We start from the raw sequence: 27506 nt of genomic DNA, 5'->3' as shown, positions 1-27506 counted from the left end.
GCGTTTGTGTGTTACGAATATAGACAAAAGACTGACAAACATACATATTACATATACATACATACATACATGAATACGCACATACATACATAATACATACATACATACATACGTAGATACATAGATACGTACATACATGCGTAAATATATACATAATACATACATACACACATACGTACATAATACATACATACATACATACATACATACATACATACAGCGAATAAGAATGGGAAATGAGGGGCTCATTCAATTAAGACAGAAATGAGGGTTGGCAGTCAACAAAACGTCGGAAAGCAAAGGGCAGGATGTGGTAGGTTATTGAAACAGATAAGGAATGTGGAAAGACAGAAAGAAAGTGGATAAAAAATGCCCGCCGGGTGTGATCCGAACCCACGACCTCCAGAATACGCATCTGGTACGATGACCACTACGCTACCGGCGGGGCTATTTTACCCTTCACTTTCTGGGGTATTTATGTTAACGTATTTTTCTTTCCTGCGCTTGGGGGGGTAGCCAGCGCATACATACATACATACTTACATACATACATACATACATACATACATACATACATACATGCATACATACATACATACATACATACATACATACATACATACATACATACATACATACATACATACATACATACATACATACATACATACATACATACATGCATACATACAGCGAATAAGACTGGGAAATGAGGGGCTCATTCAATTAAGACAGAAATTAAGATTAAGAAAAATTAAGAAATTCAATTAAGACAGAACGTTTATATCCCACCTCAATTCTTCGCATCCGACTATTAAATTCTCCTGCCAATATTCTGAAAAAGAAGTGAACTTCCTAGATACTACCGTCATTCTAGACAACGGTAAACTTAAAACCACGCTTTTTAGAAAGCCAACAGACAGGCAGCAGTACCTAGATTATAAAAGCCATCACCCCAGACACTGCAAACAAGGGATCTTTGTAGGACAAGCCACCAGGCTTAGAAGAGTATGCAGTGATGACAGTGACTACGTAGAGCACCTAGACGAACTCAAGGCCACCCTTATGAACAGGAACCACCCCAAAAGCTCGCTCGATCAGGCGTACCAACGTGTGTCTAATCTCAAAAGGGATGACGTTCTCAACAAACAGCGGCAAAACGAAAGCGCCAGGCCACCTGCCCTAATAACTAAATTTTCAAACGCCCTCCCAAAAGTAAACAATATACTGCGGAAGTACTACCCCATTTTAGCCAGTAACGACCGACTTAAAAAGACTTTCCCGGAAGCACCAAGGGTTACCTACCGGAGAAACAGGAATCTAAAAGATATTTTAGTGCATGCTAAAACAGGGCCTTCAAAGCAACCAGTCATAGCCAGCTGCTCCCGCCCCAGATGCAAGACTTGTAGGCACCTGCAAACAGACTGCGTTGTAAAAAGCACAGCCAGTAATTATGTCCACAAGATTAATTCAAGTTTTACGTGCACTTCATCCAACATTGTGTATATGTTGGAATACTCAATGTGCCACAAACAGTATATAGGCGAAACGAGCCAACCTATGAGCCTACGGCTTAATGGTCACCGGGTAGATACTCTTAGCAAATCCTCCATAGCTGTAGCGCAGCATTTCAACCAACCAGGCCACAATTTTGATGACGTTAAGTTATATATACGTCAGTCAAATTTTAAGTCTCCTAGGGACAGGAAATACCGAGAATCCTACTTAATTCACAAATTCAACTCCATGGAACTTGCTGGAATTAATGCGTCTAAGGGCAACTTGGAATCCTTGCGATATTCACCGGGAATGCAGCATTAGGCATTTTCGTGCATATACCTCATCCAAAGACTATGACCGTTCACTCTGCTCCGTACCTGGTCACCTAATTTCTTTTCCTTTTTTTTTTCATTCCTTAGCGTCTAGCTTAATACTCGCCCTCATCCCTCCAACCTTTGCTTTTGGAATTCAATTTTATTTATTTAATTTCTCCTTTTTTTTACTCCGCGTGGTCTTGTGCCCCGTACGTCACTCTAACTTTATCTTTTCGTTTTTGAGTTTCAGGACAGGCCTGTTCCAGGAATGTTGCCGTGGGTGACACGTGCCATTTCAGTTGCCGGGTCATTGCTTTTTCTTTTGTGTGTGGGTTTATGTGGTTTCCCTCCCTGTTTTTTTTCTCCTTTTTTTTTCTTTTTTTCTTGACCTAGTTAGTTTTCCCCCCGTCTCTATCTTTTCTTTTGACCTGAGGCTTGCAGATAGTTTATGATAAGGACCCCACCCTCACCGCCTGGTCTGCTTCCGGCGGTTCTGAGATCCTTTCCCTATACCCCGCGGCGGGTCAATAAGCACCCTCTCATCCTGTCTGTCCAAAAATTCCACGAATATCAACCACCAGCTGACTTCCGTGTGACCTACTTCGCGGCTTAAACTAGACAACCTTCTTGGCCCCTCAATCTCTCCCCCGACACACTCCGAAACCAATGAGCTTGCTCAATTTCCCTTCCATCTTTCCCTCTCCTTTCACCTGGGGTCCTACCCCTATATAAACCCTGCCTGCCAGGCGAGAGATTGCCCTGAGGAAAGCAAGTTCTCTTTGCTGAAACGTAGGCCACAATCGTGCTTTTACCTTGTTCGAAGTTTTTCTTGTCTTACATACATACATACATACCATATAGTTGGTCGTGATACATACATACATACATACATACATACATACATACATACATACATACATTCATTCATACATACATACATACATACATACATACATACATACATACATACATACATACATACATACATACATACATACATACATTCATACATTCATACATACATTCATACATACATACATACATACATACATACATACATACATACATACATACATACATTCATTCATTCATACATACATACATACATACATACATACATACATACATACATACATACATACATTCATACATTCATACATACGGTTTTACCACAATAAGTGCTTGCTTCATTTTAATACTCCGTGGAGGGTCAATGATGCCACAAAATTCTGTATCTTGCTGTGTGAACATGCACGCAGGACAAGAGTGCGCGTGGCAATGTTGTTAAACATTTATCCCGGGCTACTGGATGGCACTTTGAGCTACACACAAGATTTTGTTCTTTCCTAATGTGAATACAAGATTTGGTCCTCCAGCCACAATTAAATTATTCAGTGCAGAGTAACAGCAAACCCTAGGTCAACACCAGGCCCGCGTCGCGGCGAGTAGAAACTGTCGTTTTGCAGGCAACAATAAAGTTATACCTAACCTATCCAGATCAACCAGACCATTCTCTATTTCTGAAGTTTTAAGAAAGAAAACGTGCTGCTGGATTTTCTGGGGAATAGAATCTCCCCCCTGAAAATCTCCAAGACGCTTCTGATTCCCCTCTCTACTGCGGAGCACTAACAAGGTACAACAAGAAGGTGTTCTCAAGAAGTGCAGTCAAGGCCTGCATTCACGAGAGAAGGCAAACAACTAGCGCAAGTGGGTCCCGAGGCAATACTAGAGCCTCTGTCAACACTTGCGAGACTACGTACTGTAAAAACAAGGAGACTCGGTGCGATGAAAAAATGAGCAAGCACATAAAATTAATCTAGTGCGGTGTGTTCCGGTTTTGTTTTATTTTTTATCTGCTGATATTTGTATAGGTGAGCGCAATATGAAGACACTATGCCTGCAGCTGTGACGTCCAGTTTTCTTAACCTGTCTCGGTAAATAGTACCGGCGCTAGATTACCGTCCGCTCCAAGACAAAAGCGCGAGATTGCAGCGCATGCTTTCCCCGAACAAATATTCCTTCGGGGCGAAATATTATTCATGTTCTGCCCTCTCCCGTAATTGAACCTTTGGACGTTTCGGGCAACGCTTAATCGAATTACAGACGCCTGTCGTTAAGACAAACTCCGTCAGAACGAACTTGATGGTTAATGCGAACACCACTTTTGCCAACTTCTGAAATGCACAATTAAAAAAGACGTAAGATGAATTTCAGTTAATACGAGCAGATTTGCATAAGCCTTTTGAGTTCGTCTTACGGGAGTTTGGTGCATTTAGTAGTTTATTCTGTCAACTCTGAGTGGCAGTTATGTGTCTGAACCCTTTAATACGTAATAGTAATGACGGGACATTCGTTATTGTGGGTTTGTTTGGTGGAAAGCGGGATTATCGAGCGAGAACGTAAAGTACTAAGAAGCTGGCGGATGGGTTTTTTAGTGGAGAAATTATTTAGTCATGAGTTATGAGTTGAGATTCTGTTAGGCTATTTACTGAGCTACTTAAGAAAACGGCTGTCATAGCGCCCTCCCCGACTACTAACCACCTGACCCGATTGAATGAAGGTAAGGAACGAAGCTTCCCTTTACTCTCACTAAGTGGCGACCCAGAGCGAAGTTTGAATATGTATGCTTTCCCGCGAAAAAAGATATGCTTGATTATAGAGTTTAACGCGCCGACGCTGCACAGGCGATGAGGGGTGGCGTAGTGCAGGCCTCCGGATTACTTTTGATCCCCTTGGGATATTTGACGTGCACCGAAATCTCGAACACATGGCCGTTCTCGCTTTTTCACCTCGACCACAAAAGCGGTCGCCGCGGCCGGGAATCAAACCCGCGTCCTTGGGCTCAGCAGCACAACGCCATAGCCACTGAGCCACCGCGGCGGGTGACGAAAAAGAGATGCAAATGATACTAAGATCCGGAACATCACGAGGAGTCATAACGGCGGTTTCTAGAGTGTATTGTATTCAAGTCCTTTGCCACCTCAGATCTTCGTGTATATTCAAGCTTGAAAAACGACTATCCCAGAGTCACCTAGCGTGGACTACTACGTCAACAAATGAGGCAATGATGAAATTGACTGGTTTACTAATAAACGAATTGATTAAACTATCGAGTGGTTGATCTGCTAGCTTCTTTCTTAAATTAGGCCTACTTCGAGCAATAAGGGTGCCAGGCGCGTAATGAAAAGACCGCTCTTACCAAGTACCACTGGAAGGGGAAGTAAGGGTCCGTGGGTTCCCGTTGCAGCCGCAAGTTTTCTGGCCCGAGCTTGAGCTCCGTGTAGCCGCGCTTGACCCGCTTGAAGCCCGTTTGCTGAATCGCTGCTTCCACCTGGGCAGAATAAGAACATACGAAAGGGATCAAGTTCCGGTTGATTCCGGTCGCACTTGGTAACAACGCGCGAAAACATCCCGGCGCAGTCGTAGTGTGCTTGTTCCATTACCGCCCCCCCTTTTTTTTCTTTTGTAAACCTCCACACACAATCTTATTAAAGGCGTCGCATTCTCTGACAAGTACTCCCACAGCCGGACCATGCGACGAACACCCTGCATTTCCACAAAAATGCAGATTTGCCAGCAGTTCCGCATACGCAATCGTTATGGCAGCGTAAATGGAGATAATTGGTCGGACGAAGTTTGAAAAAAAAATAAATACATAAAAATAGCATTTTTTGAATAAATATGACCTCACGATAAAAAAAAATATGCGTCTTCTACCTCTCTCCCCAAAAACCGAAGAATAAACAAAAATGTCTGCAACGAACGTTGCAAATATGAATAAAAAGTGGCCTAAGCAGAACAACTCTGCAGTACGCCTTGCATCTTCGAAAAATAAAAACATAATTAGCGAAGTAAAGGCACTACGTCGATATAATGTTAAAAATTTACATCATGTGGCAAAATAAACAAAGGAAAAATTAAAAGGAATAAAATACCACTACATCTTTCGCTACTCATAGACATGTTTGGCTGCGGAGAACTCGCACTCTACACAGGCGGTGTAAGAATGCTACGCATTAGTAGACAAATCTTTAAATTTATGCTGATTTTTATAGGCGTAGTTCTTGCTAGCTACATTTTTTGCGAGTATAAACATCACACCGAAGTGGGTATGCATGTTCCTGTGATTTTATCGAAGGTTTTTTAGAGCCTTTCATCTGCTCGGACATTCTTGCCCCTCTAAAGCGTGCTCTGCCTCGCACTGACCATTTGAGCGGGGAAGTTACCCTGCGTGGCATTGTTCAGTCGAATGGAAAATTACAGAATCATGGCGCGTCCTATTTATATTGTTCCCCCATACCAAGGTTCAGTGACCTGTGACGTTCCATCTATTTCAAGTGATGTGTGGAATAAACAAAAATGGAGGAAGCTCACACTAACGTCTAAGACTTGAAGGTAGCGGGGCTGTACGCAACCTTCACGACCATCACGAAGGTTTAAGTCCACGATTGCAGCCGATTTGCTTCTTCTTCTCTGCCGCAACGACCTTTGCTCATTTTTTGGAAGTGATACTTAAGTTATGGGGCATCACCTTGGAGGGACGTACGCTATAACGTGTCTTTCTCGTTCCGAGCAGGTGTTACCACGACTACGGCAAACGCTGGAGTCTTTCTCGTTCCGAGCAAGTTTTACCACGATTGCGGGGAACTCTGGAGTTTTTTTTTTCTGGCAAATCTTAGTCAATCATTTCAAGGGGGTATGCTTGGCTTAATAAACGTGCGCCGGGGACGCTGGGCGGTCGCCGCGAGGCAGCCACACACGAGAGCTCGGCATTTTCTCGGATTTGTCAGTAAGTGTGAGTGTGTGTTAGTAAGCACCAAAGTCACTAATTATGGTGCGTGTCGGGAAAACACAGGGTACGATGCAGAAACTCGTGTTCAGTACGCCTAAGAAGTTATGCAAAACGGGCAGCGCATTTGTGGGTGATCACATTCATTATTTGATTCCTTTGAAGGTCAGTTGGCCGCCTGTTACACTGTGGACGAATTCACTCCGCCAGTATGCGTGGCCGCAGATGAAAAATTAGTCTACTGAATGCAGATGCTAGAGACAGTTGGGGTGAACCCAGCCAGTCACCACGCAATATTTTTATTGTATCCTGTAATAGCGTTAAGTTAGGTTAAAATTGTTGACATGTATACCAAAACAACATAAAAGGTGTCGGTGAACGGAGGTAAAGGTAGCCAATGTAAAGTCATAATGCGCAATGACACTTTCTCAGAGTATTTCTGATAGAGGCTAAAAGCTAAAACGCCCGTGTGTCTAGATTTAGGCGCGCGGTAAAGATTCCCCAGGTGGTCAAAATTAATCCGCAGCCCTCCTTTACGGTGCGCATCATAGCCTAGGGGTAGCGTCGGCGCGTTAAACCCCACAGTCAATCGATCTGGGGTACTGAAGTGTATAAACAAAGTTCCAAATTGAAAGTTTCCTGTAAGAGAATACTAACCAGTCAATTATAGTTTTCATTAGTTGTAGTACTTGTTAAAGTTGAAAGTGCCTTGACATTGGCAGGCAGGGTATGAAATAAAACGTGGTAGTGGCAGCATACAGGCACAGTAACTGAAAATGCGTAATAGGTTAGTGCTAGTTATCATCAATTAAACGTATAAATGGTGAAACGCGAGGAAACGTGGTACGAAGTAAGATGTCTCACAGATGCGAGTACGGGACAGTGAATGATTAAATCGCATGGTAGCATGACTATTTATAACACCTAAAAGCGATGCCACAAACGCGAATTGAGAGTGAAATGAAATGTCTCACTGTGGGTAGATCCATGTAGTTCACTGAAATATACAAGAGCGGTGACTTATAGTTGATAGCAATTGAGCATGAGAAGGAGGCTATTGTGCAAACGCGGCATGAAATTGTAGATCGCGTAAGATAATTGTCACTAGTTGAGAACTGGTGTAAATAGAAGATAAGGTCCCATGTTTTGCAGCACAATCAATCCCCCCGTTCCCGAGAAATGTTGCGTATTTGTACCCAATTGTGCAGGACTAATCTGGTCTATTTTCACCTTAATAAAATGTAAAAAAATATATTTAACAATTTTTACAACGTGTGTCGGTCATATCGCCCCATCGAATGGTAAACTCTTCGCTAAAGTTGCGCTGAAAACACTGCCCAATTTCACGAGAAGGAATGGCGGTTCATCGTCGTAATCATCACACCTCAGCCAGAATCCTCAACGTCGCCGTCATAATACATTCAGACGGTATTGCAGCGCGTTCTTCAGTAAATACCAAAAGGCAAGGTAAAATACGAATAAACCACTCTTTCTCAGGAAGCAAAAGCTGGTGGAATAACAGCGCACTCTTTTCACTACTACTATTTCCCCATACCGCAGACCAACACTTGGTGCAAACTACTGCGCACCTCTATTACAAAGAAGAAAACTCCACAGTCGGGCCTTTATGAAAACTACATGCCGAATATATCAAAGTGCGGCGCATGGGTGGTTTACTAGAACGATATCCCTTTCGTTCCGCTATTCGCTTTTCATCATCGGCCGACCATACGTCTGTCGCATGCATTGTCGAACTGCTTGCAAAGAAAAACTCAATGTAGTGGTACTATGTATTGCCTTTTGGTGGTTCGCTGTGTTTAACGTACTGGGTTAGGACGTGATATGTCGATAAAACTTTTTTTTTGCTTTACGATTGCAGAAGTGGGGTCGATGTAGCACTCCCACTGTCTAATTCATGGCATAAAGCACCGCAAAAGAAGGTGTGGCCACTGACCGCGACAAACAGTACTAGGAGGTCTACATAATTTTGCGTTTCAAAATGTACATTTTTTAAGGATATCCAATATTTCTGTTCTTGTTCTGCAGTTGTTAGAGTGGTTATTAAGTTTTTATTGCTGAAAATGGACGGACGACGACCAATACCTCCAATGCGATCACTTCTTACTGAGAAAAACGGAGAAGAAAACGGGAGAAAGAAGGGAAAGAGGAAAGAAAAACGAAAAAAAGAAAGGAAGAAAGAGTGAGAGAAAGAAATAGACAGAAAGTTAAAGGAAGAAGGAAGGAAAAAAGAAGTAATAAAAGGAAAAGAAGGAGAGATAGAAAGAAATACGGAAAGAAAGAAGTAAAGATTAAAAGGAATAAAGTGAGAGAGAGACAAAGATAGAAATATTGTCAGAAAGAACAAAAAAAGGGAACAAAAGTAAAGAATAGAAGAAAAAGCGAGAGAGCAAGGAAGAAACACCGAAGGAAAAAAGAACAAAATAAAGTGTGAGAAAGCGATAAAGAAAAAGATAGAAAGACAGAAAAAGAAAGTAGAAATCAAAGAAGAAAACAGAGAGACAGAGAGAGAGAGAGAGAGAGAGAGAGAGAGAGAATTCACATGAAGGCCGGAGAACTTTATTATTTGGTTCAATTATATCATGGCTGCCTAATATAAGGACTGGATACGCACATCTTGAAGGCCTCATAAAAAAAACCCAGTTTAGGTTAAGAAGCAACAACCCGCGCTTTCATATCGCAGCTTTTTCAAAGGCGGTGAGCTCAACAAAAGCACCGCTACCCTTTTTGCAGAGCTGGCGAATTCAGACCGACACGTTTGATGAAGAATAATGTAACACACGCTGTATTTTCGCTTGGCAACAGCAATCTTTCTCTGGCGGGAGGCACTAGGCCGGGTTCTGAAACACCTATCGGATACCTTTAAAGACTCATGGGAGTCGCGAAAAAAAAAAAGAATGAAGGAAACCAAAGGTGTTGCAAATATACTAGCGCCGTAGTAGAACCTCCAGTATTACGTTCCCGCTCGAAGCGAACGAAATTGTCTTTGGCATGACTGTACCGGCTCCCGTGATACCGGATAGCTTCGAGTTGATGCATCCAACACCGACAGGACGTTTCGTAAGATTCACGCCTGATATACTGAGCTGAAGAGATAGGTGTTTCAATTCCGCTCTTCTAGGAACTTTCAAAGTCTCACCCGGCAACGCGTTCGCTGGCATCAGATTCGTTCAAGATTTTGTTTGTTAGCTTCTGAAAAACGTGCACAGACCAAGAGATTTCTCGTGGGTAAAATACGAAGTGTCGCAATATGAATATCAAAGACAAATTACGTCATCCCTCCATAGACAACGCCGAGGCGCACTGCTAGTCTTCGGTGCCCCTACTGTGGCAGCAACAATACACCGAACCTCTTACACCTCATCTGGGCTTGTTCGGCTTACTCAACTGATCGCGACCAGTTTCTTACAATGCAAGTACACCCGGCGACATCCGAAGAACACGTGCAACATGTCAGAAACAACCCCCAAATGTTGCAGCAAATTACAGAATTCGGTCTAAAAGCAGGTTTCTATAAAGTAATATGATGGCGGATCGTCACCCCCCCCCCCCCCTTAGACACACCCTCTGTGGCTCCCGAACGGCTCCTTTTGGATACCCTGATGATCGTCGTATTAGGGAGTACTCACCACTACTTCAACTGTGCATACGGTAATTCTATGGGCGTAAACGGACATAACGTTCTAAGGGAACGTTCACAGTTCAGGGAAAAAATTCATATGAACCACCTTCCCCTACACTTTTTCCCATGTCCCACAACAGGGTTTATAGGCCTCCTAAAAAAGTCATCCATTCCATTTGATTACATGTGAAATAAAGGGGAAAGATATTCTCTAACGCAAACGCGTTCCTATCATCGCCATCATAACCACAACCACCATGATCATCGTCATTTCTGAGTCCACTGCAGAACGAAGGCTTCTCCTATAACGCATGCATATTTGAATAGCGTGAGAACATGCATACGAAAGTATGCATATCAAAACGCGGACGGGGCATGTTCTTGTCGCTGGAGCCTTTACCGTCCGCATCCTTCTCCTTCGCACGAGTCGTATTTCCACGTTAAGAAAATGTGCATACGTTATCCCAGTTCCAACTTCCCAAACTTTCCGCTCTAATTAAAAAAGCTGACATGTTCCTCTAGTCGCCCCTATACAGCGCTGTCCGAGTCCATCCATGCCTTCATATACAGTCATGTCTCCTTAATATGGTCCCAGTTTATACGGACACCCCGCAATATGGACGAAGTTTTCGGCGACCGGTCTTTCGCCATGTAATTCTGCCTCGCTAATATGGAAACCCGAAGTCTGGACTATGGACAGCCATTTTGGGGACGAAACGGCTGAATATGGGCATTTTTGTCGCGTTATTACGGACACGAGTCCACAGATAAAAAATTAAAAAAATGACTGGTGTCACCCAGAGGCCCCAGCAAGTACCACGAATACACTGTTGGCTAAAGCAGACAAAGCAAAAGCGTGCAATTATCTCTGAATGCTCTTCCCTCCAACCATCTCGGGACGCTGTTCCATTCAGTCCCATCGAATTAGATCTGGAAAATTCGTGATCAGCGAACAGCACTCTAGTGTAGTGACGAAAGGGTGACACCCTTTTCCTATCAAACAAGATTGCCCTGTGCGGTATACGCCGGAAACAGCAAATCCTGAGGCTCAGGACAAGATAATGGGACGATTATAGTTCGTGCCAATATACGATGCGCACAAAAGGTAAGGCTGTGCGCTTCTCTGGTCAGTTCGACGGAGGCAATGGCTGCCGTTTAGCGTAAACGGACACAGTTTTCCGGTCGGCATAAAAAACAAATATATGCCATTTCAATACTGACACGCCTTCAGCATGTGTTCCTTAATGTTCGTGTATTTGACCTTGATTCGTTATTATGGACAACTCACATTACCGACGATTTTACTAGGGAACGGAGGCGTCCATATTAACGAGACATGAGTGTATTATTTCGTCCTTCCATCGGTCTTCCCCTTTAGTCCCGTCTCTCGTTGAGTGGACCGGCTGAGAGGTATAACAGGTATACACGTGCGGAAAAAAGGAGTTACGAAACTAGTTTCTAGTTTGTTTTTTTATTGGTTTTCGGAATGAAGTTTTAATTTAAGATACTCGCCGGGAAAGCTGGAAAGCAAAAACAATGAACCCACTTTTTTAGAGATATCTGAACAGAGCATTCGGCGCATATCAAATGCTTCAAACGTTTCTCACGTTCCTCTAACGAAGACCGTGAATCGTAAGAAAGAAACAGTTCTTTTCTTATTTTCCTATCCCGCCAAGTGATCGATTTTTTTTTCCGGTAGAAGTGGCTATGGAGCGGGTATAGTGGAACGCACGACGAATGGAAACGATAAATGTTTCAGCAGGAGTCGGCTGTTTAAATGCTATGGCATTTCATGGAGCCATGTATACATATTACAAGTTTCGCTTATTGAAAACAACTGCCTCGTTCGAATAACAATTAATGTCAACTTTAACGCAAATTTCCCTCAATTAACTTGGGTAATAAAGGGGCCGTGAAGACAAAAATACAAGTTTGTTTTATTCGAAAGTTTTCGTGTTTTATAGTGCCCCCCAGCGCTTGTCCGGATGCAAACAATGTTTTATTCACTGAGACATTGATAAATTTAAGTTAAAATTTTGATTTCTCCCGCTTAATCGTGTGTTTTCGTAGTCTGCAATGACATCACAGGAACCTACCACTCTGCCGCCGATTGCGAACCCTTGTTTACCGTTAGTGAACCCAGATGGCGCTACCATACCATGGCAAGCCGTTTTCCGGTTTTAATTTGTTTTTGACCGTATTTGAACCTGGCCTAATTGTTTATGTTCAGGGAGAAAATAATCGTTTCGTGAAGCACAGCGACCGCACGACAAATATGGTCACGTAAGACACGGTTGCTTGCGTCGATCGGCCAGTGTGATGTGAGACTACCCCGAAGCACCTCGAACCTGTGCAGCTAAACCAAGCATAGTGCGCGCAGTACCAACAGCAGTACGCATCGGTACTTTTATGTTTACGTGTGCTTTCGTAACTTCCACTGTTTGTCCCACCATTCTTACTGCTTTAAAAAGAATATGCGCTAAATTTAAGCGCAACTATCTCGTTCGGCAAGCTTGCAAGCCCTACCTAATTTGCTTTTGCTTTTGCAGGCCTGCGCCAATCGCACCGCTGGCTGGTATGACATCATAGGTTCTGTTGCGGGAAATGAGCGAGTGGGTCGCATGACCATGCCATTTTTTTCCTAATTATGTAGCTTATATGATCGAAGTTTACGTTAAAAGTGGTCTCAGTAGGATTCTAACCAGGCAATCTTTTGAATGAATCAAACTTGTGTTTTGTCTTCATGGCCCCTTAAAGGAGCCATGAAGAGAAAATACAACTTCGTTTAATTTGAAAGAACTAGGATTCAGTATCTCACTCAGCTCCATTACAGCCACAAAAGATGTTTTTTTAATAGAAAATAAGCAAGAAGTATTTAAAAACTTTCAAATTTTGCGCCACAGTGACGTGTTATGAGCAAGAATGACGTCATACGGGCCAACAATAAAACATAATTTTCAGTGAGTTAACTGCACGTTAACATTCAAGTGATGCGGTCAAATGGAACTAGAAGTCTCATTACAGACGTCCAGTCATGTGTCGGCGCGACAGGCCAGTTAGGCGGCCGCCAATCGCACAAACAAGGTTCCGTGACGTCATAGAAAAGTTGTGGGAAATTGGCTAGGGGGTCGCGACTGCTTCACGCGTTTTCTTTAATATCTCCGTTATTTGTTCGAAGACTGCGATGATATTGGTATCATTGTTATCGGGACTAAGCAGTCTTTCTAATAAACCCAACTTGTATTTTGTCTTCATGGCTCCTTTAAAGGAAAATTGACCAAACAGCGGCGGCTCGCCGGGCACTTTGTTGCCTTAATCATAATGAAACTTCATAACGTGTCAGCAACATAGCCCAAATGCGCGTGATCAACTCGACAGCGAATCTTGAAAACACCACGCAGTACCTGCGCTTTCCCATTCTCACAAAGAGAATTAAGTGTAGTTGACATTTTTCTATTCTATTTATCACCCGCATCTGTAATTCAGAGTTCACTTTTTCACAGAACTCCACCTCGTACAATATCTACGGTCACTGCTACAAAATTTCAACAAACGTTTTGCGAATGTTACTATTGACCGACAGAACTGGCTGCGGAAGTCAACACAAATGACGTTCGCACACACAACAACCGTCTCACATAGAAAGATCTGGGATAGATTTTAATAAAAATCGTCAATTTTGGCTATTACTTCAAGACGAAGTTTTTACAAAGACTAGATTATACGAGAAGAAAACCACAAGAAAATGTACATGGCCCTTTAGTTTTTTACAAATGATATGAAATTTTTTTTACACCACCTGAAATCATCAGCATAGGGGGTGGTCAGAAATACATCGCCAAAATACCTCTTGGCCCTCTTGGAAAATTTCTTTTTTAGGAAATGTCCTGAATTAAGGGGTTCGGGTTGAGGGCGGACGTGTGTGTTGTGCTCCCACCTTGTTTTTTCCCCCGTTTGAATTCCTTCCTTCCTTCCTTCCTTCCTTCCTTCCTTCCTTCCTTCCTTCCTTCCTTCCTTCCTTCCTTCCTTCCTTCCTTCCTTCCTTCCTTCCTTCCTTCCTTCCTTCCTTCCTTCCTTCCTTCCTTCCTTCCTTCCTTCCTTCCTTCCTTCCTTCCTTCCTTCCTTCCTTCCTTCCTTCCTTCCTTCCTTCCTTCCTTCCTTCCTTCCTTCCTTCCTTCCTTCCTTCCTTCCTTCATTCATTCATTCATTCATTCATTCATTCATTCATTCATTCATTTATTGTCATACATTCGCCGCATGAAAGAACCCAATGGCTCCGAGTGTCTGCCGCGTAGAAAATTCTGTACAAAAACACCAGCTATAAATGATTTTCGTCGTTCGGAACCCTTTGCCTAAAAAGAAAAAGAAAACGCACGAAAGAGAAATTTAGGATAATTGATTCCGCCACCACGTAGCCCTGAACGAAGGCGTCGACAGTGTGCCTACATGTTAGTTAAGGACCTGACTCCTGGCTAGCAAACGAGAAGCAGTAAAAAAATTAAAACTTGTGATCGAACATGTCCGGTTTATTATTTTAAAACCTTCATCAGTCACTACGGGCGTTACTCGCGCCGAGTGGGGCGAAATTGTCCGCGCCCAGGGCAGACAAAAAGTTAATTTACCCTGCATTAGGCTACACATGTCACGGCTTTCTTTAGATATAAAAAAAAGTCTTGCTTTTCTGTGTCTTCTCTCTTTCACCACCGCCCCCGCAACGCATATAATTTCTCTCTTTGGAGTAGGCCTTTTCAAGAAGCGCAACGCCCAGTGGATGTAAAAAAGGTAGCAGCAAAAACAAATTAAAAAAAAATGACAAAAAATCCTGAGGTAATGAAGGAGAAAAAAAATTGGATTACAGAGACCATACGCTTCCTGACTGCGAGGATGTTGGCCGGAGGTTGCGAAAAAAAGAACGGGATAAAAGGGACAGCGTAGCACAAATCTTGCCTAATGAACCCTCCGAACGCGAAATTTTGCTTCTTCTGTCGGCGGGCTTCTTTGCAGGACAGCCGTGCTAGGCAGGGGAGCCGTGAAGCGGCGGGGGTTTGCTTGTAATGAAGGGAGATGGGTGGGGAGTTGGGTGACGTGGGGCGTGTAGATTAATCAAGCGTGCTTCGTCGAGCGTAAGACCAGGGGAGCAGCGGGATTGGAAAGGATGCGCCGTCGACACCAGTAGATGGGCGGGAGCGTCTCTCCTCTGCCAATTTCTGCCGCCGCATCCGGATGGGAGAGGAAAGGATGCCTTTTTGTGTTCCATCCCAACCCCTGGGATGCTTCTTTTGCGGGGATTCTGTTTTTGCGGGAACGACTTTTAGAGAAACGGCTTGTCAGGTAAACGTAGGGGATTAAGGCAAAGCTCGGCGCTCTCGTCGGCGGCTTCTGTCGGGTTTTAACTGGATTTTAAGAGATCAACACATCGGTTCGACCGGGAGTGGCCCGGTTGGCAACGGTCGGGCCATACCTGTCTCGCTCTCCTATCTAATGGGTCAGGGTTATTCTGTGAGAGGAGCTGATTCCAGTGGCTCAGCTTCACGATTTAAAGTGTTTTTGGAAACGATAGTGCTTTTTTTAGCTAACAAAACGCGATAATTTTAGCCTGTCATAATTGACAAAACACAGCAGAAATTGCAGAACTCAGAAATTCAGACTGTAGTGCAGGCGGCACTTGAATGACAGCTTACGTCGGCACGATTAGCTGTGGGAAGAGGACAATTAGAAAATTCTGTACATCGAGGTGGATAATTAGGCAAATTCGAAATCGGCAAAGTGCAATCAGTGGAAACGGGGGAGTTGGGAGCTAATGATCTTCGTTCGATCTGCTGTACGCACAAACTTGCGCCACCTAGCATGCTGGCTAAGGATGATTAGAACCGCTACAATTGTCTAACTATAAGAGTATGCTAAGTCCAAGGACGCGGGTTCGGTTCCTGGCCGCGGCGGCCGCTTTCTTGATGGAAGCGAAAAGCAAAACCGCCTGTGTGTTCGAGATTTAGGCGCACGTTAAAGATCCCCAGGTGGTCAAAATTAATCCGGAGCTCTCCAATGCGGCGCACCTCTTCGCCTAGCGTCGGCAAGTTAAGCCACACAATCAATCAATCAATCAATCAATCAATCAATCAATCAATCAATCAATCAATCAATCAATCAATCAATCAATCAATCAATCAATCAATCAATCAATCAATCAATCAATCAATCAATCAATCAATCAATCAATCAATCAATCAATCAATCAATCAATCAATCAATCAATCAATCACTAGAAGAGTCTAGCAATGCTAAGCTGGACGCTAGCTGGTACTCATTTGGACTGTGCACATTTTGTGTGAACATAACAGTTGATTGTTTGTGTTCGTCTTGTGAATGTTCCTTGTGTTCTTCTTTGCCGTATGCAACCAATCAGAGCAGCCGAAATTAACTAGACAAGCCGCAGCGACTGGACGCCACCAAGCTGTGAATGGTTGAAACCACTATACGCAACTGCATAAATAAGTCATATGATACACTTAGCGCAAAATGAAAATGACTGGATATGATCACTCCTACATCTCCGATTCCACAAACAAATTTTGCTCTCGATGCATTTTCTGCACACAAAAACAGAGGCAAAAGATGGAGTAACAAACATAGACAACCCGCGAGGTAAGCTGTAGATCCGCGAGAAGGGTTGAGTCTTTAGAACAAGAATAATAAGCGACTGTATTGAAAAGGTAGAATCCTGTTCGTTAGAGGTGCCGGTTACATTGGCTGTACGAACAAAAACAAAACATAATTTCAATTGAATCAGTTATTGCTTGGTTGCTAAATAAGGAAGCACACAACTTTACCCCTTTTTATGGGTACAGAATGATCGGTGGTATGAATGAATGAATGGATGAAGGAAGGAAGGAAGGAAGGAAGGAAGGAAGGAAGGAAGATGGACCAAAGAAAATAAATAAATAACTCCGCAAGGTGGTGGAAAAAAGAAAGGGAAGGAACAAAGAAAGAATGAAAGAAAGAAAAAAATAAGGAAGGAAGGCAAAGAAAGGTTGAAACGTTAACTAGGCTATAGCCTAATTGGTACCGTGCACTTGGGAAAAGGAAAAATGGGCAGCCGTTTGCCGGATGAATTCTCCAGGAATAAAGGTGATGCTTCCTGTCAAGGCCTAAACAGACACTCACAATCGCCTCAAGGACAGAAAATGTTTCGCAAAAACATCCCTTATAGCAGGAGATGTTCTGGCAGGCACAGAACAAGATTTATAGAGACAAAAAAAATCGATTGCGTTGAAAAAAGCGGATATCACAAGGAAAGTGTAAAAACATACCTTGCTGTGAATTCGACATTGAATGAATGACAATGATAATGCTCACCAAAAAAAAAAACAACAAACACACAAACAGGCAAGCAAGCAAAGAAACAGATACAAACAAACATTTTCCATGGTAGCAATTTGTTTGACGGTATAGGGAAGTACTCCCCACTTGTGATTACCCCAACGATATGTCACAAAGACGCTCGCTGCAGGTAAGTCGGAGGCAGTGAAAAAAAAAAAAAAAAAAACAGAAGGAAAATACGGTACTTTGCGTCTCCCGTAAAATACGGTTTTTGCAAAGTATGGGGACGCCTTGCAATCTGTCACAAAAAGAAAGAGAATTAACTGCGGTTCCCAGAAGCGCTCTTGCTACCTCCATGGTTTAGAACGGTCCCATAAAATAGGACCACATTGAAAAAAAAAAAAAAAAAAAACCGGAACAACAAGTACCGTTAAACCCCACCATAAACAGGGCCGAGAAAAATGAAGGCGTGTTTCAGAACCACCATCACAACTGCCTCTCACAGTTTCTCTTTCCTTGGCTTTGAACTATGAGTTAGGCTCTCCAGTGCAATAATTTTAAAGGGCTTCTAATAAAACTCGCCGTTATTTTCGCAAAATGTTCAGCAAAAGTTAAAAGAAATGGAGAGAAGAAGAAACGGACAGGTCATATTTCACCGGTGACGTTGTCATTATGTTAAGCGGTGGGTACGTGCTCAGGCTTCTGCCGTTATTCGAGCATAATCACATTGCAGAAGCGCAGCAGGACGGGGCGTAATCCATGAGCTTCGCATAAGAGCCCTTGCGTAAAAGCGACAATGTACGGGTAGCGAGCACGTTACGGCCGCTTCTTATGCTCGCCTTCACTTTTCTCGCTTCCTGTCATTCGAGGCGATTTTCTTTAACGTCAACCGTCTTATTTTCAGCGCGAATATGCCGGCCGTCGCGGGACGAAAATTGCTGCTCGAGAATGAAGACCTGTCTCAGTAACATGTACGGGCTACCATTAAAGCGGTTTATTCGGGCGAAAGCATAGGTGGCTGATGGCGCGGAAAAATGACGTCGGCGAAACAAAAAATCTCTATTGGCTGCGAACGCGGGCGTGCGCCAGCCTGACGTCCCCATTGGCTGATACACGTCATGTGGCTCCAAGCACCAATGACGTCATTGGCTGCGTATGCAGATATGGGTCGGCCTGATGTCCCTATTGGTTGGTGCGAGTCATGCGACTCCATAGCAACGACGTACGCGTTGCTACGGCGCCAGCATGAGCTGCTAGTAGCGCAGAGAGAGGCGGGAAAGCGGGGGTCAGCTTAGGCCTAACGTTGGTCACAATGACGTCATCGTTTTTAAGGAACCGGCTGAACTGCTGGCGGCACAGTGAAAGAGCCGGGAGGGGGCGTGATATGCGTTGGGATAACATGAGGTCCGAAATGGCCTCCCGCTGTATTTTGACAAACGCTTTTCCTAAACATTAATGAAACATCTTCGTATCTGAGCAACATGGCCGGAATGTGTGTGGTCAAGTCGCAAACGTATCTAAAAAAACGCGGCCCTCCACACATCTGCTTTCGCATCCTCACGCGTAGACAGACAGGTTGCCAAAGTGGGCCGTTCTGACTATCAGGACTACCTAAAAATCTACAAACATTTTGCCTAAAGTAGAGCTGATTGGTTGAAAAACTTCATGAGGAACTGTAAACGGTTCGTAGTGAAGGAAAAAAAAACGGTATTTATCGTCGACACAATGCTCAAACATCAGAGAACAGGAAAGTACTATTTTCAAAACAGCAGAATGCCCAAAATTGATATTTCCTGGCCAAGTGTGAGGTGCGATCTAGTGCACAATTCTCTTTGAGTCTGCAGAAAAGTAGACTTCACGTTAACCACGCTAACGTTAACAACATTAACGTTAACGTTCACGTTAACCTGCGTACCACACGAGGTTACCGGCACCCACTCCAGTACCTTAGTAGTCGTCGCCGGGATGTATTGGCGTCTTTTTCGCATTCTCCTTTTCGCGGGGGCTTCGGATCTGCAGTTCGGCGGCCACGCCCCCGGCAAACTGTAGAGCCATTCCTGTCGAGGCGCCACTCCCCGGACGCGTCCTTTCGTGTCGTGTACGACACAGAAGTGAAAGCAAGTAGCGCCATCTACCGGTCCGCTTTGAACTCTAGCGACATTCTTTTCCCGATCGCTAACCAGGATCCGCTACTTCAGAGAGAGAATAGATAGACAGACAAAAAAAAGTAGGAGAGAAGTGGAAGAGGAAGAGGAAGGAGAATGGGTGGTAGATTAGAGAATGCGAGGAAAGAAAAGGTACAAGGGGAGAGGGATGTGAGGGTAAAGGGGACGGGAAGAGACGGGAGGTGCAGCAAGGGGAAGAGGGAATCAAAATAGGAGAGAGAAGCCAGAGCTAGAAATACGGAGAGAGAAGGAGAGAAGTGGAATGAATGGGGGAGGGGAATTAGAGGGGGAGCGGGGAGGAAGAGGGGATGACCGAGAGAGGGGAAGAAAGGTGAGGAATGGAAGGTACGATTTACTCAGGGGAAATAAAATCGGGAGAAGGAGGGGAGAACATCAGAGGGAAGGGGAATGGGATGATTGAGAGTGGAGGGGAAGAGCGCGAAGATTAAAAGTGGAAAAGGGGAGAACCAGCTAGAAAGCAGGGGCGGGGCAAGCGCTATTGTCTTTTGACGTCATTCTCAGGGAAGCAAGTGGACAGCCTGTCATTTTTTTGCCCCCCCTTTATATTCCTCGAAACCTTGTACAGTTACGAATGCGAATTCACCTAGGCTGACTTGAATAAACAGATCCCATTTCGATGTCTCATCCTTCTTCGCTATCCTAGTTTTACTTTCCTCTATTTAAATAAGCCAGGACTCTCAGTTTGTTCTCTGGGCTAAATATGGAACCACGTGAAAGAGACGCACGCTCGATCATGTTAGCTTTCCGGGAAGACGGCCTCGACGTTCTCTATGCCACAATTGCGAAAGCATTCCTCGAAATTTATCGGACCGGGTCCGACTACGGTCGTTGACACACATTGGGGCTCACGCCGAACGCGGCTTAGTAAGACGACGTCGTAGAAAAAGGGATTAAAAATTCACGCATCTCCACTAAGTGAATCATGACGAGTGGGCGAAGCACTGGGGATTGTTCTTACCGTAAATCATCCGGGCCATTGCCCACTTGCGCATGTAAATGTGTTACAACGCGTGTGTTCAGTTTATACAATTCCAATCCAATCCAATCCGATACAATTCAATTTAATCCAATCCAATCCAAGATATTTCAATCTAATTCAAATCCAATCCAATCTGATCCAATCCAATCCAATCCAATTCAATCCAATGCTCCTGCATCCCAATCGTGCATCCCTCTCTGTAACGGCGACGATGGTTGAACGCGAAGCTTTCTTGTGATAAATTCCTTCAGAGTTTGGACTTCGACTGGCAGACGGTTTGGGCTTCGACTCGTTGAGCTTTGACTTTGGCTCGCACGCAGTCCGGACTTTTGAGTGCAGCGGCTTTGACTTTGACTCTTCTACGTTTTGTTTCGCACGACGAAAGCTCCGCGTTCAACCATCGTCGTCGCCAGACGGAGGGGTGCATGATTTTTCTGTCTAATTTTGCACCTCCATGCACCCCTCTTCAGGTACAAACTGCTTCGACTGTGTCGGGATGGCGCAATCGGATAGACGTCGGCTTCTAAGGAAAAGGACCCATGTTCGATTCCGACCAAGGGGGGCGTTTTAATTCTTATTCACTTCACCCACGATCATCATCATCATCACCACCACCATCACCAGTACCATCACCACCATCACAACTACCATCACCATCACCATCATCACCATAACCATCATCATCATCATAACCATTATTACCACAACAGTCATCACCATCATCACCACCACCACCACCATCATCATCATCATCAGATGAAGTTTGCTTTCCTGTAGTGCGTTTTGGCTGGACTACGGGCGACATCAGTGCGATATAAAAAGGCTCGCTTCAAAATAACGGCTGTTAGGGATGTTTATACCGTGAGCGAGAATAAGGAAAAAGGAAATATAAAGCTGCGCCCGGAAAAATAAAACTAGCAAAACTAAGAGGATAGTTCAATGTTGTGTTCCTTCCATACCGCAAATCTAATGCCATTTAAAGCGAGTGTCATCAGATATATAAATGATATTCGATTTGCCCCAGTGAGTCTACACAGCGAAGAAAAATGCCCTTTGATATTGCTGCGTGGAATTTATTAGAGAAATGAGCTGGCCAGACACTCGACTTGCAAAGGACGCAATCCCCCAAAGTGGGCATGTGCCATGGTTGTGCGGCAGCCTGGCTATCCGTCGAGGAAGAAGAAGACGCTCTGGTGGACTAGCGTGTGCACGGGCTGAAGGACCTAGCTGCCTGTCCGAATTTGCCTTCCTAATTATCTGCCAATAGAGACACATTCGTTTACTACTTGTGAATAAGCGTTTTCCTTGCTCCGCAACAATATGATAGCAGTGACGATTGGGAAACTCGCAGAATTGCAAAATAAAATTTTAAATGCGCCCATAAGTTGTGAACATGTTTTGCTTTTTTAAAACAAAACAAATCTTCTTTTGAAATGAAAAAGCTTAAGCTCTCTTTTATGTAACCTTCACATTACAAACCAAAACAAGCAAGTACCAAATCCATATTTCCGTAGTAGCAAACAAAGCGGAACTTCGCAAGCGCTGCGTTTACTTTTTCGATATAATAAAACAACACGCAGGAATAAATATTGATTTCCTGGTGGGTTTTAAACACAGTTCCTGCAGCTTATTATAAAACTCCCTTGTTTAGTGACGGGCCACTGCGGTCGAGGCTACTCATTCGGTTCGGAAGCTAATGCAAATGTGTTCTCCGAACTCATTTATTCACCAAATGCTGTTCACGTGAAGTCAGTTAAATCCCTCGTGTACCGCCCAACTAATGGAATTCACAGTTAATTCCATTTGCCTTAGATGTCATGATATTTTCCGTGTAACAGGGGTATATTACGATAAGGTACCGTATTTTCACGATTGTAACGCGTCCCCGATTGCAACGCGCTGGTAAATTTAATGAAGAAAATTCGAAAAAGTAATTTCACGCCCATTATACCTCGCCTATGTAAAACACATGACATCACATGCCTGGCAGCATACACTTTTTAAAGACGATAGTCTTTCTTGGGATACTTACACGCAGAAATTTTGGTCTGTCTGTCTGTCTGTCTGTCTGTCTGTCTGTCTGTTTGTCTGTCTGTCTGTCTGTCTGTCTGTCTGTCTGTCTGTCTGTCTGTCTGTCTGTCTGTCTGTCTGTCTGTCTGCCTGTTTGTCTGTCTGTCTGTCTGTCTGTTTGTCTGTCTGTCTGTGACTCGGTTCAACCACACGGACAAAGTGATACATAAACTGCGCAATAGTCATATACACCAACAGCCAAATCTACACGTCTAGGTCCGGTGTTAATGCTCATAATTGGCAACATTGTTAAACAAGAACAAGACATTACGCCAATATAAGGCAGAAAATCAATAGATGAGTGATATTGCGGATGCTTGCTTTTTGCGATACCAAATAAAATACTACATGAACTGCAGAAAACGGTCGCATGCTGTTGCCCGCGCTACCTGGCGGCATTTAAAAAAAAATCAAACGGCAACAACACGAAAGGTTCCACCTGATAGGTTCCGTGTTCCGCTTGGAACGCTCGTGGAGTAGGGCATCGTGGTTCAATAAACGTTGCAGTACGGTGCCTCAATTCATGCACGTCTCCGCCGTACGGCAGCGCTGGCATTGAGGCACCCGACTTGGAGCAGTGGAACGCGGTAAAATTAAATTGACTTGAGCAAACCTCTAGCGCGTTATCCTTGCAGGAACGAGACGGGAGAGGAACATCATGAGAGGTGAGCGGGAAAGAGAAAGGAGGCATTTAATATCCAAGGTCGCCAGTCGACTATCGTCTTTCGTCGACATTTGAAACTAAGGGAGCAGATACGCTGCCAGTTTTTTGGCACGTGAACTGCAGCAGCAAAAATACGTTGTGCTTTGTAAACTTGCATATCAGCTGGTGTTGGCTTTTGAACTAGTGTGGGGTACATCGAAAGTGTTTGCTATTTCAATCGCCTTAACGTCTGCCCATGAAAGAATGGGTACGCCAGAATGTACTCACGGGATGCGGACGGATTGTTTTGGATTGGATTGAGTTGGATTTAGGGAGGAGTTGGTGTCTCTGGCGATGCTTGTGGACGCTTTGAAGTCGACTTCCCTTTTGAGACCGATTGTAACGGGCACATACATGTGATGGTTGTTTTTGCGAAAAAAGGTGCGCATTAGCACCGTGGAAATACGGTACGTTCGCAAAAGAGCATTTCAGGGATTCATTGTCTCTTCTGCTGTCTTTCGTCTTTCTCATCCTGACTTCGCAGTCGTGTCGCTCTTGTTCAGCAGTGAAATTGCGCAGCGCGAGCCTGTTGTGACACGCTTCATGTTGCAATCACGGGATTGGAATCGTGTTCCGCTGTTAGGGTATGTTGCAGCCGCTACCAAAGAGTCCGCGAGGGGAGCTCCCGTTACAGTCTTTGTCCTCAGTTCTTGACACTCGCATGTCTTCTTATTCCTGTTTCTCCTTTCCCCATCATCCGGAGACCCAACGAAGAGAGTATGCTTTCAGGGGAATCGATTCCCCCATGAAGTGCTTCGCAACCGTCTGCCGAATCAGGCTTCATGCATACACACAAGAGAACCGCCTCGAATTTCTCTCTCTCTCTCTCTCTCACTCTGCTCTCTTTTTCTCAGCACCTCTTATTTCTCTCTCTCTTTCGTTGTGTTTTGCAGGGTACTGCCAACATCGGACACTTGCTTAGTCTTTAGACGGTAACTTGCAAGACGACAAAAGAAATTTAGAGCCCTTCCGCTACTGTTGTGATGGAAGACCACCGAAACTGTATAAGTGGATAACTATACTGAGCATGGTTACTTACTATGTTGATTGATTAAAAACACACACACACACACACACACACACATAACTTCCGTTGAATCGATTGTAAATTAATTATGATTTAATTTCTTTCGGGACAGTCTGGATAAAACAAGAGTTGTAACCGTTTTATGTAACCACGCTCCCTCCGTAAGCATCCGTGCATTGGCAGTAGGTGGGGATTCTGTAACATTTACAAATTCATTTTAAACTCCATAATTGTGAAACTTATATGTAACTCGGCGTTATGGTAGAGTCCTCCTACCAGCCAACTTCTGTATAACGTTTTAAAAGATACCTGTAGCAGACTAAGGGGTACAGAGCATTTTAGGCTAGCTCTGGGGCGAAAGCGTGCGATTCTTTGTCGGCGCTATTCGACAGACGCAGGTAATTTTGACCAGACTGTAGCGCAAGACGTATTTGCTGTTAACAAAAAAAAAGTCTTTCATTACGTTAATGGGGACTAGATTGGTCAGGCATGTTGCCTCCGTATCGGCAGAACAATAGAGAGTCTTAGCACGGCGGGCAGCGTACGCTACGCTAGCGGCGGCGGGTGCCACGACTGGACTGCGCATGCGGGCGTGCACGGCTCGAGGGGTAAGGGGGGGGGGGGGGATGATCGTCCCCAAAACGAGCGCACACATACTCATTCGTTCCGGAGACGTGCAGAACGTCTCCGGAACGAATGCGTGCATGCGCAGTCGAGTCGCGGTACCCGCCGCCGCTAGCGTAGCGTACGCCACCCGCCATGCTAAGACTCTGTACTACATGCGCGAACAGCAGTGTTCTTTTTTTATCCTTTGGATGTGAATGTCGCTATGCACAGGGTAATACATCCGCGACGACCGTTCGCTGGTGTTCAGAACAGGCGGCTTAAAATAATGAAACGTCTTCGTATCTCAGAAATACAGCCCGAATGTATGTGGTCAGATCACAAACAAATTTCGCAAACGTGACAGATAGAGAACAACCGCGCTATCGCCTACGCACACATAAAAGCAAACGTTGGTGTCCCCCACCATCCTCATTCTCATATATAGAAAAATAAAATTCGCAATTAGGTGCTGTTGGCATTGGCGTAATTAGTTTTTTGTGTAACATCACTCATCGAGCAGCAAAAAATCAAAGTCCATTTTTTAAAAGAAGGATTGTTAAAACGTGAGGCTTTCTCACATGCAACCGGAGTCAAAGGCAACCTGAGTCAAAGTCAAAGTCCAAAATCCAAACTACTTCGACCGAATCAGAATGGCGCATTCCACTTCCTGCCACTGCGGTGAACGGGCGTGTATTGATAAGCTCCGGCGGAGCGGTGATAGCGGCCCATGCTGGCCGCGGAAACTGAGTTGTGGGAAACGAAGATAAGGGTACCCGATTATTCTGCCTATACTGCCCACCGGACAAATCGTTTTGAATCCGCTACACTACCCTACCTCGGTCAGTCTTCGCGGGGTGACCATTATTGCCCTTGAGCGCTAGAGGTAAAACCAAACCCCGTTCCGCAAGCGCCCGGCACGGAGCCGCGGCCCAGCGGGGACAGACGAGCGAGGAGGAACAGGAGACGTGCGCGGGACGTGGCGGAGGAAGGCGAGGAGGCCGCCGCCGCAGCGATAAGCACCCGCGCCACGAAGGAAGGCTACGAGGTCACGTGCGCCGCAGAACCGCGTGCGATAGAGGAAGGCGAACATCCAGCTGTGGTACCTCGTACAGCGGCGAGGCCTAAAGAACGCCGTGAGGCGAAAAAGAGTAAAAACGCTATTTAGCGTACAGCTTCGCTACCTTCAAGTATTACGCATTAGTATGAGCTTCCTTCCTTCTTTTTTTGCATGCCGACATGAGAACAAGACCGTACCGCATAGAGGATTTCAGGGACGCTCTGGCTCAACTTGCTACGCTTCCCAAGGCCTTGGAGCCATACCAGATCAACCAAGTCTTGGCTGTTACCTTCAGTGCCCCAGACGCAACACAGATACAGCAGCCATGTACCTAAAAGTCAAAGGACGTCACTTCCGGGTGATTGACCCTCATAACCAGGAAGTTAAAGTTCAGCTACACTGGCCACTGCATGGTGTGGCAGACGAAGACATCCGGTCTACGTTGCGAAATCGACACCGGTGCGCCGTCCTACGCCGATACTGAAGACAAGGCCTGCGACGAAGCGGAGGACTCACGAGTCGACTGTCAGCCAACAACGAGGCCCCAAGGTTGGGCGGACGACAACGGTGTCTAGCAAAACCGACGACGTGAAAGGTAAGTATCAGGCTTCCGGGCTTTAGTTACTAATTCTAAAACGATTCCTCATCCGTTCCTGAGCGTAGCTACCGTAAATGGCCGAGGACTGTTCAGTAAAAGAAAGCAGAGCCCGCACGTACACCTGCCCAATTTTTATCAATATTGCCGCGAAATATGTATTGGTTTGTTTATTTATTGTTTGTTTTTACTGCCCGGCCACGCCCGGCTCTGTTATCTGTGTCCCAAGCGAAGCTCGTCTTCCATTCTTTCTTTTTATGCCGCACGGGCTATCTCCTTCAGATAAGCAGGTTGTTTCGTCTTAACGTCACTAGCCCAGAATATTCTTCTCTGATCTGGATGTTCTGGATGTAAATCGACCGTTCCAGAAACACTCGCGCCGAAAGATAAAAGCCTGCAGAGCAGACCCCGCGGCATTCGAATCGTCGATGCTCGCCTTCGCACGTCACTTTGTTGACTGCTGCTTCGCCGCCTGTGTATTCTTTGAGTTATTAGGGGAGCACAAGTTCGCTCCAATAAACTTGTTTTCCTTGAAGACAACTGTGTCGTCTTTGGCCACGTGACAATATCACGGGAGCGTCGACCGTTTTGTTGATACGAGCTGTATGACGGAGCGACACAGAAAACTCGGGTAGAGATGCCGCATGCGCACTAAGAACTACTCTTTCTTTTCTCTGTGCTTCTCTTCCTTTCTTTCCCTCTCTTTTTACTCTTTCTCTCTCC

General features: G+C 44.7%; 1 protein-coding gene across 1 annotated transcript in view; it reads right to left on the bottom strand.

Annotated features, from left to right (window-relative positions):
- Positions 1-27506, bottom strand: part of Amon (prohormone processing protease amontillado) — a 227402-nt gene that overhangs the window by 72634 nt on the left and 127262 nt on the right. The window contains exon 3 of the mRNA XM_077674113.1: positions 5014-5145. Within this exon, the coding sequence (XP_077530239.1) occupies positions 5014-5145 (132 nt within the window). The remainder of the gene's footprint in view (positions 1-5013; positions 5146-27506) is intronic.

This window comes from Haemaphysalis longicornis, unplaced genomic scaffold (assembly GCF_048455015.1).
Source record: "Haemaphysalis longicornis isolate Haplotype H1 unplaced genomic scaffold, Haemaphysalis longicornis Haplotype H1 scaffold_6, whole genome shotgun sequence".
Lineage (NCBI taxonomy): Eukaryota > Metazoa > Arthropoda > Arachnida > Ixodida > Ixodidae > Haemaphysalis > Haemaphysalis longicornis.
Note: the sequence above shows the minus strand (reverse complement) of the source record. Positions and strands in the feature narration are given on the sequence as shown.